Below are 13,358 nucleotides of genomic sequence, written 5' to 3'. Positions count from 1 at the left end.
TAGCCTATTAAACCAGAGACATCCAATCCAATTGCTCGTTGAGCCCTGCTGGCTGTTCAGAGCTTAATTTGAAAATCCATGCCTGCTCCCGATAGTTAAGTAGTGACAGACTCCCCTGTTTTTCTTCATCAATGCTATCAATCACTGTCCATCTTAGTTGGTCATATGTATGATTGGCCTCAATACAATGAAGTACTATAGGTGCTGTTACTGTACAGGTGTTTAATTGGGAACAGTGCTTCGCTATCCGTACTTTGACTAGCCGACTGTTACGGCCAACATATACCTTCGGGCAGGGACATATTATTACATATATTACTGCTTTGTAAGTACAGTCTGTTGTGAATTTTCTGTGTACTTTATATCCAGTGACTGGATGAATCCACTCCTCTCCCTCAATTGTAGTGTCGCAAACAGTGCAATTCCCACATTTGCTGTGGTGCCCTCTACCGTGGGGCTTCTTCGTCTTCAACTGTGCGTGCACTACTTGATCCCGAATATTCCTCCCTCTCTGTGTTGTCATGAGGGGTTCCTCTTCCAAAATTTTATGGAGTGCCACTATATGCCAATGTTTTCTAATGGACGTCTTGACAGCTGCTGTGGATGTGCTTTGTGGCAATGTGCATACCAATCAATTCTGTTCCTTAATGGGTTTGTACTGCAACAAAGCCTCTCTATCACTATATCTGGCTCTTTTATAAGCTTTCTTTACTACACTCTCGGGTATCCTCTTTCTAAAAATCTTTGGCTTAAAATGTCAGCTTGTATTTTGAATTCTTCTAACGTGGCACAAACTCGGCGTATCCGAAAAAACTGGGAGACCAGAAGTCCTCGCTTGAACCCCACTGGGTGATAGCTCTCATAACGGAGCAGATTATTTCTGTCCGTAGATTTTCTATTGACTGTGGTATGAAGTGTGTTGTTTTCAATTTTAATCATCACATCCAAATAAGCGATGCTTTTTATACTAGTCATGGATGAATTTCAAGTTACCATCCAATGTGTTAATCCATGTCACAAATGTAATCAGTTGTTCACCGGTCCCCCGCCATATGAAAAAAACATCAATAAATCTGTACCAGTGATTGATATAACGCCACCATTCAGATGTGTATATATATACCTTGCCTCAAAGTCTGCCACATACAAATTGGCGACTGCTGGTGCCAACGAGGATCCCATAGGGATACCGTGATTTTGATGGTATATTTTATCTTTGAACAGAAAAAAATTGTTGAATAGCACCAACTCTGTGAGAGAAATAAGAAATTATTTTGGTATTCTCTTAAATCCATCATAACTCGATATTTCCTGAATTATCACCTCTAACGCCGACTGTTGAGGAATCTGTGTGTAAAGTGATTGAATGTGAATGCCCAAGGGATCTGTTCTGGGACCGATGCTTTTTAATATATTTATAAATGACCTGGAAACAGGAACACAAATTGAGATGATCAAATTTAACGAAGACACAAAATTATTCAAAGTTGTCAAATCACAAGAGCATTGTGAGAAATTGCAAGAGGACATGGCAAAACTGGGAGACTGGGCAAGCAAATGGCAAATGAAATTTAATATAGACAAGTGGAAAGTGATGTACTTAGGAAACAGTAACCCAAATTATAGCTACAAAATGCAAGGTTCCACATTAGGAATCACCATGCAGGAAAAGGATCTAGGTGTCATCATCGAAAATATGTTGAAATCTTCTGCTCAGTGTGCAGCAGCAGCCAAGATAGCAAATAGAATGCTAGGAATTATTAGGAAAGGAATGAAGAATAAAACAGAGAATATCATAATGCCTCTGTATCGCTTCTTGGTGCAACCTCATCTTGAGTATTGTGTTCAGTTCTGGATACCACATCTCATGAAAGATATAAAAGAATTAGAAAAGGTACAGAGAAGGACGACCAAGATGATAAAAGGGACAGAACAATTCCCCTATGAAAAAAAAGGCTAAAGGAGGTTAGGACTCTTCAGCTTAGAGAAGAGACGGCTGAGGGGAGATATGATAAAGGTCTATAAAATAATGAGTAGAATGGAATGAGTAAATAATCAGTTTATTCTTTCGAAAAGTACAAAGACCAGGGGGACACACAAAGTTACTGGGTAATACATTAAAAAAAATATTCTCTCTTATTAGTTTTAACTCAATGAATAATTAAGCTCTGCAGTTCATTGCCAGAGGATATGGTGAAAGCTATTAGTATAGCTACATTTAAAAAAAAGTTTGGACAACTTCCTAGAGGAAAAGTTCATTAACAATTATTAAGGAAGAGTTGCAGAAATCCACTGATTATTCTTGGAATGAGCAGCTTGGAATCTATCTACCCCTTGGAATCCTTCCAGGTACTTGTGGCCTGGCTTGGCCACTGTTGGAACTAGGATACTTGGCATGATGGACCCCTGGACTGACCCAGTATGGTAAGCCTTATATTCTTATGTTCTAATTAAGTGTGTCATGGTCTGATCCCAGACACAGGAAACAGATGTTTTGGCCATTGGTAATGGACATCTTTCTACTATACACGTAGTTTCTGAAGCTACTGGATGCAGTCTTCTTCAAGCTAGACATTTTCTTTTATATTTTTTTTATTAACACTGAAAAATGCTGTTGATGGGCTGAGGCAACAAGGCAACTCAATTGAGTCAAAACAGACAAGAGAAAGAATGCATGTCCATGTATTTATTTATACATTTTTATATACCGACATTAGATCAAAGATATATTTCTTTTATTTATTTGCTTTTATATACCGACAATTGTTGGCGTACATCACATCGGTTCACAAAACAACAATTGGAATAGTATGACAAGAGGTCGTACTATTTTACATTTAACATAAACTGGTTGGAACTAAGTATACATAGAAACGAACTTTAATAAACGAGTGGCGGTAAGCCTTGAGGGGGCACATGTATCCAGTATATACAATTAAGCAGGAGAGACGGTGGGTGTTGGTAGGCGTTTAGGAATAACCAGGTTTTCAATTTCTTTTTGAAAGAGTGGATGGAGGGTTCCAGTCTGAGTTGGGGGGGGAAGCTTGTTCCAGAGGGTGGGGCCAGCTACAGAGAAAGTGCATTGTCTGGTGGAGGAGAGGGATGATAAGAAGGCCTGTGTTTTGAGATCACAGATTTTTCTGGCTGTGGAGTAGTTGGGGAGGGTCGTTGGTCCACTTGATGTTTTGGTTGTTGATGGTTTTATGAAGTAAGGTGAGAATTTTATATTGTGACCGGTGTGGAATGGGGAGCCAGTGTAGTTCTTTTAGTATAGGAGTGATGTGTGCTGAGCGGTTGACGTTTGTGAGTGATCTGGCTGCTGCGTTTTGTAGCAGCTGGAAGGGTCTTAATGTGGAGGCAGGCAGTCCAGTGAGGAGGGAGTTACAGTAGTCTAACTTGGAAAGTATGAGGGATTGTAGGACAGTGCGGTAATCGTGGTGGAAGAGGAGAGGTTTGAGTTTTTTTGAGGACTTGTAGCCTGTAGAAGCCCTCTTTGATTGTCCTGCTGCTGTGTTTTTTCATATTGAGATCAGAGTCGAGGGTGAAGCCGAGATCTCTGACCTCATTGGTGGGGGGGGGGGGGGGGGGGGTTGGCTGGAGGAGGAGTCACTGTCGGTTCTAGTAGAGGGTTTGTTAGTTATGTGTAGTATTTCAGTTTTTTTTGTGGTTGAGGCTGAGGGAGATCTGCGAGAGGAGGTTCTTTATTTGGGTGGCAAGGGTGTCCCAGAGTGCGATTGTGTTGGTTAAGCTTTCTTTGATGGGGAGGAGAATCTGGACGTCGTCTGCGTAGATGTAGAAAATGAGGTTCAGGCTGGTGAGGAATTTACAGAGCGGGAGCATGTATATATTGAACAGGGTTGATGAGAGGGAGGATCCTTGGGGAACTCCGTGAGGAAGTGGGTATTGGTCAGATTGGCAGCTGTTAAGTTGAACTTTGTAGGAATGGTTGGAGAGGTAAGATTGAAACCAGTTGAGGGTGTTTTCTCTTAGGCCGATCTCCTCCAGTCGTGTCATGAGAATGTCATGTTTACGGTGTCAAAGGCGGCAGAGATGTCCAGTAGGATGAGTAAGTAGGAGCGACCGGCATCTATGAGAGACAATAGGAGGGTCTCGGTGCTTAGGGACTATCAGAAGCCGTGTTGGTTGAGGAACATGAGGTTGTGATTTTTCTAGGTACTCTGAGAGTTCGAGGTTCACGTGTTTCTCGATGATCTTGGATTATGAAGGAGAGATTTGAGATCGGTTTACAGATAACGAAAAGGAAATAAGCGGGAGGGGTACTTATTTCTTACAGTGAAACATATCTTTAACAATGCAACAAAATGAAACTTGAAGTTTAGCAACAAGATAAGGAAAATATGGGAATATAAAAAGAATGAACGTTGATACGCAAACTCTAACGCAACTTAAAGGGATTGGTTAGCCTTAAAATGACACGTGGTGAAAGTGAGCAGCATGTGACCAGGTACGGGGGGGGGGGGGGGGGGTGTCGGACAAAATGGTAACAGGGACAGGGCTAACAAGGAAGAGTGGTAGGGTGGTTGGGGGTATGATCATTGGGGAAAGGCTAGCTGGAAAAGCCAGGTTTTTAGGTCTTTTTTGAAGAGCTGTGTTGAAGGTTCGAATCTTAGTTGTGCTGGAAGGCTGTTCCAGAGGGAAGGTCCGGCTATGGAGAACGCGTGTTCCCTTGTCATGGTTAGATGTGCTTCTTTTGGGATGGGGATATGGAGAAGACCAGTGTTAAGAGGATCGGAGGGTTCGTTGCGGTGTGTGGTATCGTAGGGGCGTACTTAACCAGTCCAATTTGTCTCGCATGAGAGACTGAGGACTTCACGAGGCAACACTGCCCATACTCAGTAGAGCATAAGCTCTATTAACTAGGAGAGGAGGCTCTGTTTGATGCTGTTGGAGGATGTCACCCACATGACATGGTTAATTCAGTCCTGCTTATTGATGGAGAAGCTCCTTATCTTATTGGTTAGCGCTACAGATAAATGCATTGTCTGAAGTTGGCTACACAATGTCTAATACAACTAGGTATTTCCATAATAATAAATAGTGATATTCTCAGAACTTGCTGTCATCTCTCTCTCTTGTAACACTATAACATTTAAATAGGAACCTTCATTTTCAGTTTTTATTTTTTTGAATTTTTAAGTGTTTATTATAACCAACCAAATAGTACAAAATCAGTGGAAAAAAAGTCATTCCTTCCACCCCCTAATGACTTTTTTCTGCTTTTGTTAGTTATAATAACACTGATAAATTCTGGGGGGAAATAAAATAAAAACTGAAAACGAAGGTTCCTACATATATATAGCATCTCTGTTCAAAGCTATTTCTCACTGTGATCCTATAGTAGCAGCAATTCCAACTTTAATCTTACAAAAGTGACCAACTAGAATACATGACAATGTTTATAAATGTTGTCATAGAATATGAATGCTGATTTTGTAAACCGTTGTGATCTTCTTTTGGAAGGACGATATATAGAACATATAAATCAAACATCAGAGTCTACATAAAAAACAAACTTACACTTTGTAGGGAAGCCGAGGGTCAGAAGTTAGTGTGATTTTAAACGTAGCTTTCGACCTACAGGATAAGAAATCCCGAAGTATATTAGAAAAATACATATAGAAAAAGGGTAATTTTCAATATAGTGTGTATAATCCAGATACATACACATAAGTGTCCTTAAAGTAACGCATATATTTTATAAAGAAAAACTATGCAGTAGGAGCTGTACAGTTTATAAAATACTGTGCACTGACCTAAAAGTACATGCATATGTTTCAGTTGTTGCATTTTATTTTTTAATACAGGGATCTGCAGAGTTACATAGAAACATAGAAATGACGGCAGAAGAAGACCAAATGGCCCATCTAGTCTGCCCAGCAAGCTTTCACACTTTTTTTTTTTTTTTATTTCCCCTCCTCGCTCACACTTATCTGTTACTCTTGGCATTTAGAAACCTTTTGGTTCCATTTCCCATCCAAACCCGCCATTAATGTAGCGAGCAGTGCAGGAACTGCTTCTAAGTGAAGTATCTAGCTTAACTGGTTAGGGGTAGTAACCTCCACGATAAGCAAGCTATTCTCACGCTTATTTGTTTGCCCAGCCTGTGCAATTTAGTCCTTGTTGGTTGTTATCTGAATATAAATACACCTTTCTTCATTCCCCCCTGCCGTTGAAGCAGAGCTACTCTGGATAATGTATTGAAAGTAAAGTATCAGGCTTAATTGATTCGGGGTAATAACTGCCATAACAAGCAAGCTACACCCATGCTTGTTTGTTTACCCAGACTGTGTAATTCAGTCCTTGCTGGTTGTTGTCTGAATATAAAATCATCTTTTCTTCATTCACCCCTGCCGTTGAAGCAGAGAGCTACATGGATATGCATTGAAAGTGAAGTATCAGGCTTGTTTGGTTTGGGGTAGTAATCGCCGTAACAAGCAAGCTACTCCCCGCTTTTTTGTGACTGCCAATCCTTTTATCCACATTTCCTCTTGTCGTTGAAGCATAGAGCACTGTCGTAGTCGCATTAACCGTGTGTATGTCTATTGAATAAAGGTATTATCTCCAGGTATTAGCTGTCTTTCCCGCAAGCCACCCTCTCTTCATTAACATCCTCAGACTTTATGGATCCACAGTGTTTATCCCACGCCCCTTTGAAGTCCTTCACAGTTTTGGTCTTCACCACTTCCTCCGGAAGGGCATTCCAGGCATCCACCACCCTCTCTGTGAAGAAATACTTCCTGACATTGGTTCTAAGTCTTCCTCCTTGGAGCTTCAAATTGTGACCCCTAGATCTGCTGATTTTTTTTCCAACGGAAAAGGTTTGTCGTTGTCTTTGGATCATTAAAACCTTTCAAGTATCTGAAAGTCTGTATCATATCACCTCTGTTCTTCCTTTCCTCCAGGTGTACATATTTAGATTCTTCAATCTCTCCTCATAAGTCATTCGATGAAGACCATCCACCTTTTTGTTCGCTTTTCTCTGGACCGCCTCCCATCCTGTCTCTGTCCCTTCGGAGATACGGTCTCCAGAACTGAGCACAGTACTCCAAGTGAGGCCTCACCAAGGATCTGTACAAGGGGATAATCACTTCCCTTTTATTACTCGATATTCTTCTCTATCTATGCAGCCCAGCATTCTTCTGGCTTTAGCTATCGCCTTGTCACATTGTTTCCCTGACTTCAGATCGTTTGACACTATCACCCCAAGGTCTCTCTCCTGCTCCGTGCACATCAGCCCTTCACCCCCCGATCGAATACAGTTCTTTTGGATTTCCACACCCCATATGCATGACTCTGCACGTCTTGGCATTGAATCTCAGCTGCCATATATTTGGCCACTCTTCCAGCTTCCTTAAATCCCGTCTCATTCTCTCCACTCCTTCCGGCGTGTCTACTCTGTTGCAGATCTTAGTGTCATCTGCAAAAAGACAAACCTTACCTTCTATCTTGTCCACTATGTCGCTCACATAGATATTGAACAGGATTGGTCCCAACAAAGATCCTTGCGGCACTCCGCTTAACACCGCTCTCTCTTCAGAGTAAGTTCCATTTACCATCACACATTGCCTTCTGTCTGTCAACCAGTTTGCAATCCAGGTCACCACCTCCGCACTCACTCCTAAGCTTCTCATTTTACTCACCAGCCTCCTGTGCGGGACTGTATCAAAAGCTTCGCTGAAATCCAAGTAGATGACATCAGGGACTCTTCCTCTATCCAATTCCCTAGTCACCCAGTCAAAAAAGTCAATCAGATTTGTCTGACAGGAACTTCCCCTGGTGAATCCATGCTGCCTCTGGTCCAGCAATTCTCCAGACTGTAGATAGTTCACTATTCTTACTTTCAGTGACTCCATTACATTTCCCACCACCGAGGTGAGGTAACCGGTCTATAGTTACCAGCCTCTTCTCTGCTCCCACTCTTGTGAAGCAGGACCACCACCGCTCGCCTCCAATCACTCGGCACCACTCCCGTTTCCAGGGATCTATTGAACAGGTCACTCAGAGGAGCCGCCCGCACATCTCTGAGCTCTTTTAGTATCCTGGGATGAACCTCATCAGGCCCCAAGGCTTTTTCCACTTTCAGTTTCCCCAGCTCTTCCCATACATTCTCTACTGTAAATGGAGTTACATCTACTCCACTCCCCTCCGGTTTCTTGTTAACTAGCGACGGTCCTTCTCCAGGGTCCTCTTTAGTGACATATGTCATGTGTATATTTTACATGTTAAACAATTGTCACATATGCAAAATTTATTCATTTTCATAACACCTGATTACTTGCTCTTAATCTTCCAACATCAGAGCAAGATACAGTATTAAAATAATTCTTAAGAACAATATAAAAGCCAACAGTTCTATGCTCATCCATCTACCCTTAACCTATCTCCAGACACATAACAGTAAGAAGTAAACCATAATTTATCCATTTATATAATAACTCAATATATGCAAGGTCGTGGGTATTTTATGGGAATAATTTTCCAAAGATTTAGGTGGAACTGCGAGTGTAAATCAGCATTATCACATGCAAGTGACCTTTGTGTATGGCAAACAACTTTTCAGAAGGGCAGGAGTACTTATGTACTGTCACCTGCATACAAAAAGGGCATTTTAGAGTAGAGATTACAAGTATGCGCACATTTATATAAAGGGAGTACATGCATACCTGCTTTGACATTTGCTAATCAACCCACGGATATTAAATCTGACTCGTCTATCTGCAGTTTTTGGTGGTGGGTTCAGGAGCAAGTGGTGGAGGGTATTGGTGAACTCGTGAAGGTCTGTTTCAAATGGTGGAGGTCTCAGCGAACTGCTTCTTGGAAGTACGTGCACAAGTATTTTCATAAGCGAAATATGTGGATACAGTACATCAACCAGCTTTATAAAATACTTGCTACCATGCATAAACTGAGGGGTATTACATATATATATTACAAACATGTAAAATGCATGCATGCACTTTTAAATAATAGGTGTAGAACGTATTCGAATCCCTGCATTAATAAAAATGAGCATTAACTGAAACATAAGCATGTACTTTTGGAGCAGTATTTTATAAACTGTACAGTTTCTACTGCATCATTTATAATACAGGTGGAACTTCAGGTGCACCTATTTATGCATGTATGTGCTGACTTTGATACAGTTACTTAAAATTATTCTCTATAAAGTTGCCTGATGTATCCACATACTTTGATTACAAAATACAAATGTGTATGTACTTCCAAACCCCATCCCAGAACTGTATGGCAGCAGTAGTACACATTTCCTTTCACTCCCTCAGAAAATTTGTTTGCTGTGTTTAAATGCTACTTATGCAGATATATGCCAATTTTATGCACACAACTCATTGGTATGTCTTTGAAAATTACTCCATAAAGTCATATCCACATAGGCTTACAAACAGAAATTATATATACATCTCTGGGCTAAAATCAAAACAAATGTCTGATCTATATGCGAAGGAAAGATTCTTCATAGCCTTTAGGCTGAGAACGAGACCCTGTACAATATGAGGGGTTAACATCCTGCCACTCAACCCCACTAGGGACACAATGATATAACAACCGTTCCCAAAGTAGAAGGAATATATAAATAAAAGCTACTGTTACAAAGAAGATCTATATGCCAAGATGCACAATGTCTCATATTAATTTGATTTTTTTTAGCTTGCAAAGTAGTAGGCTCTTGTCCTCAGTCTAACATGCCTACATATAAAAGAGAACGGAAATAATTACTTTCTAAAAGTAAATAACTTTAATACCATCTATAGTACTATTCTATCTTAAGAATAGAATCATAATTGATTTTCTTTAGTACTATTCTATTTTAAGAATAGAATCATAATTGAATTATTTCACTTCGAACATTTACCAATATAGTTTAACCCCCCATATAACCCAGTTATTAAATCAGCTAACAGTTGACTGGCGACAAGCAGACAAAATCAGTGTCAACGCCGAACCTCAGCCTGCTGCACAACGAGAGCAGGAGACCACTACCAGGACAGTCTGCCCACCTCTCTCGAACTTACATGCTGCAGGACACCAGGAGATAAAAGCAGAGAGATGACAAGAAACAGAGACTGACAACAACAACCAAGCGAAGGTCCTGATAGGCAGAGCCGGAAGCGCCGGTCGGTCCCACACGCCGCAGTAACACGTCACCACACGAGCTTCCTCAAACGTACGTCACCACGTTACTTCTGTTCAGCGAAACGCATTTCCTGATCTGGCTGCGGTCACATGGTCTCCTGCGCCTGTTGCCAGATTAGGCTATTTCACGCCCCCAATTGGGCTACTTTTCTTTCCGTTGTGCAGGAAAAAAATATTTTTGTGCGAGTTGGGGTAGTTTTGGGCTAGGCGATTGAGTAGCTGCGTGCTATGCTGTTGGCGTCTCTGTTTTGTTTTTTTTTGTTGTTGCCTCGGACAGCCTAGCCAACAGTCGCAGAGTGATGACAAATCAGCAGCAGCCAATCAGAGGTGACAGGAAAAGCAGGGTTCGCTGCCTGCGTGTGGTCCTGGGGCAGGTGGCAGAGTATAAATTCAACCGGGCTAGGGTATACCTGAGGGTTAATTAGGTGCCAAGAGATGTCTGAAGTTTAGGTGTATTTCTGACAACCCTAATCATGGAATCATTGTGCAACATTTTATAATTAGCTGGAAAATGATACATGTCTTGGAAAGAACACTAAATAATCCCAGTATACACTGATCTTTTCGATGCCCACTTGAACAGGCAACTGGAAGGGGAATAAAAAGCAAACAAGATTCGGCAAATATATATATTTTTTATTTTACAAGAATACTCCTAAAACTGGTTATATCTCGTCTATGATTAGGAGGCAATCAGTACTCCCTCGTTCCCTCACACTTTTTGTTTACTTCTTAGAGTTTAGGCTTTACATTTTGATAATTTGCTGTAGAAACTATTTCCATTAGCAGTGAGCTTGACACTTAAAAAAACCCCCAAAAAACTTTATAAGCAAGATTTTAAATAAAAAGCAGTACATTATGGCATACACTTCCATACAAGCAGAACAACACTGGTTTTTGATGCTGTGGAAAGTTGGGATTATGATTTAGAGAGTGGGGGTAAGCAGTTGGTAGTTTATATATTTAAGGCCCAATTTTAAAAGGGCCTCGCATAAAAAACGGGGGTTACACGTGTGGCTTGGCCTTGCGTGTGCTGCGTGCATTTTATAATGGGCCCTGCCACGCACATAACCTCCATTAGGTGCAGAAGTGCCGGGCCCTGCAAAAGGGCCTGGTCAGAGGTGTGGTCTGAGCAGGGCAGGCCGGGACAGTGCCATTAGCCACTGCCGGCACGTGGAGTTTACTTCTCCTCCCAAGGAGCAGTAAATATGAAAATAAAAAAAAAAAGGGGGATAGATATGGTTAGTTTAGGGGTCAAGGAGGAGAGGGGAAAAGGGAGGAAGAGTAGGGCTAAAGGAAAGTTCCCTCCTAGTCTGCTCCTTAATTGGAGCGGACTGGGAGGGAACTGGGAAAGGCCCGATTGCATCACCGTGCATAGTTTAGTCGCGGGCCACCCGCACATACGAGTGCATGTTATAAAATGATCGTGAAATAAATCTAAATACGTTAGGTTATAAAGTTTTCTCCAATATATGTGAATAGTACCGATTCTGAAATGTATTCATAGGCAAGTGACTCTCATACCATCCCGCAAGCTCATTGGCATATCTGCTCTCAAGCCGCATCAGGGATCATCTTTAATCACTGGTCACAATTTTGCCCATGTATTTATATTGCAATTTTTTACTTTTTAGATAAAAATTGTACTTCCCTTATGAAGCTCAATGTCCGCGGAGAGTGAATACCCTTCCAATTACTTTTAAATGCAGTCCAGAGTTCAGTTCGACGTGCACGTTTCGCGTCCTGTGCTGCTTCAGGAACCTGTCTGGCTGTATTCGCGTGTGCCAAATTTCCTTCGGTTACACTTCAATATTGCCTCGTCTAGACCGCGACGAAGTAAAATTCACGTTCGCGAGGCAATATATTGGAGAAAACTTTATAACCTAACGTATTTAGATTTATTTCATATTGGACTCGTTGGTTAATCGATTGAGTTTCTTGATATATATTATAAAATGATCGTGTCCATGTGCGCATGCTGGGAACCCCGCGTACATGCATGTGCACGAGCTTGTTTTAAAATCTACCTTTTAATGTATTGTTGGTAATTGATTTTATGTTGGCTTTTATTATGTGTGTTAACTCTAATCTGCTTTTGTAAATTTTATTGGCTATATAGTATAGAAATTTTTAAATAAAACCATACAGCAAAGAAAAAAAGAAGAAAATTTAGTGTAGAAAGTGACAACATCATGTGGTTAACCCACAGAACCTCTGATAACACCCCCATATAAGTCGATCAGATTTGTCTGACAGGATCTTCCCCTGGTGAATCCATGCTGCCTCTGGTCCATCAATTCTCCCGACTGTAGATAGTTCACTATTCTCTCTTTCAACATTGACTCCATTACTTTTCCCACCACCGAAGTGAGGCTAACTGGTCTGTAGTTACCAGCCTCTTCTCTGTTCCCACTCTTGTGAAGCGGGACCACCAACGCTCTTCTCCAATCACTCGGCACCACTCCCGTTTCTAGGGATCTATTGAACAGGTCGCACAGCGGACCCGCCAGCACATCTCTGAGCTCCCTCAGTATCCTGGGATGAATTTCATCAGGCCCCATGGCTTTGTCCACTTTCAGTTTCTCCAGCTCTTTTTGACTGGGTAACCAAGGAATTGGATCAAGGAAGAGCACTTGATGTCATCTACTTGGATTTCAGCAAAGCTTTTGATACGGTCCCACACAGGAGACTGGTGAATAAAATGAGAAGCTTAGGAATGAGTGCCGAGGTGGTGGCCTGGATTGCAAACTGGTTGACAGACAGAAGACAATGTGTGATGGTAAATGGAACTCTCTCTGAAGAAAGAGCGGTTTTAAGCGGTGTACCGCAAGGATCCGTGTTGGGACCGGTCCTGTTCAATATCTTTGTGAGCGATATTACGGACGGGATAGAAGGTAAGGTTTGTCTTTTTGCGGATGATACTAAGATCTGCAACAGAGTGGACACGCCGGAAGGAGTGGAGAGAATGGCCCAGCTTCCTCCTGCACTCTGCAGTGGCAGCATGGCCGCTGTCCAGGGTCCTGCCCCCTTCTCCTAAGGAGCGAGGTCGTGCCTCTATCCCCTTCTTAAAGGGACAGTGAAGGTGTGGTCCTGTTGACTCCACCTGTAGCTCCTCCCAGGGAGTTGCCTCTTCTGCCCTACAAAAGGGCTTTGAGCTCATTCAGCCTTCGCCTTGGCAAGGAGCG

At 41.8% G+C, this 13,358-nt stretch overlaps 1 protein-coding gene across 1 annotated transcript in view; it reads right to left on the bottom strand.

Annotated features, from left to right (window-relative positions):
- UFM1 (ubiquitin fold modifier 1) overlaps positions 1 to 10,246 on the bottom strand; it is a 77,954-nt gene extending 67,708 nt beyond the window's left edge. Inside the window, exons 1-2 of the mRNA XM_029602746.1 lie at positions 10,053 to 10,246; positions 5,539 to 5,595 (exon numbers count right to left, since the gene is read on the bottom strand). Coding sequence (XP_029458606.1) covers positions 5,539 to 5,595; positions 10,053 to 10,054 — 59 coding nt within the window. The 5' untranslated portion in view covers positions 10,055 to 10,246. The remainder of the gene's footprint in view (positions 1 to 5,538; positions 5,596 to 10,052) is intronic.
- Between the last annotated feature and the right edge of the window lie 3,112 nt (positions 10,247 to 13,358).

Source organism: Rhinatrema bivittatum, chromosome 5 (assembly GCF_901001135.1).
Source record: "Rhinatrema bivittatum chromosome 5, aRhiBiv1.1, whole genome shotgun sequence".
In the NCBI taxonomy this organism is placed as follows: domain Eukaryota; kingdom Metazoa; phylum Chordata; class Amphibia; order Gymnophiona; family Rhinatrematidae; genus Rhinatrema; species Rhinatrema bivittatum.
This window is presented reverse-complemented; position numbering and strand designations above follow the sequence as displayed.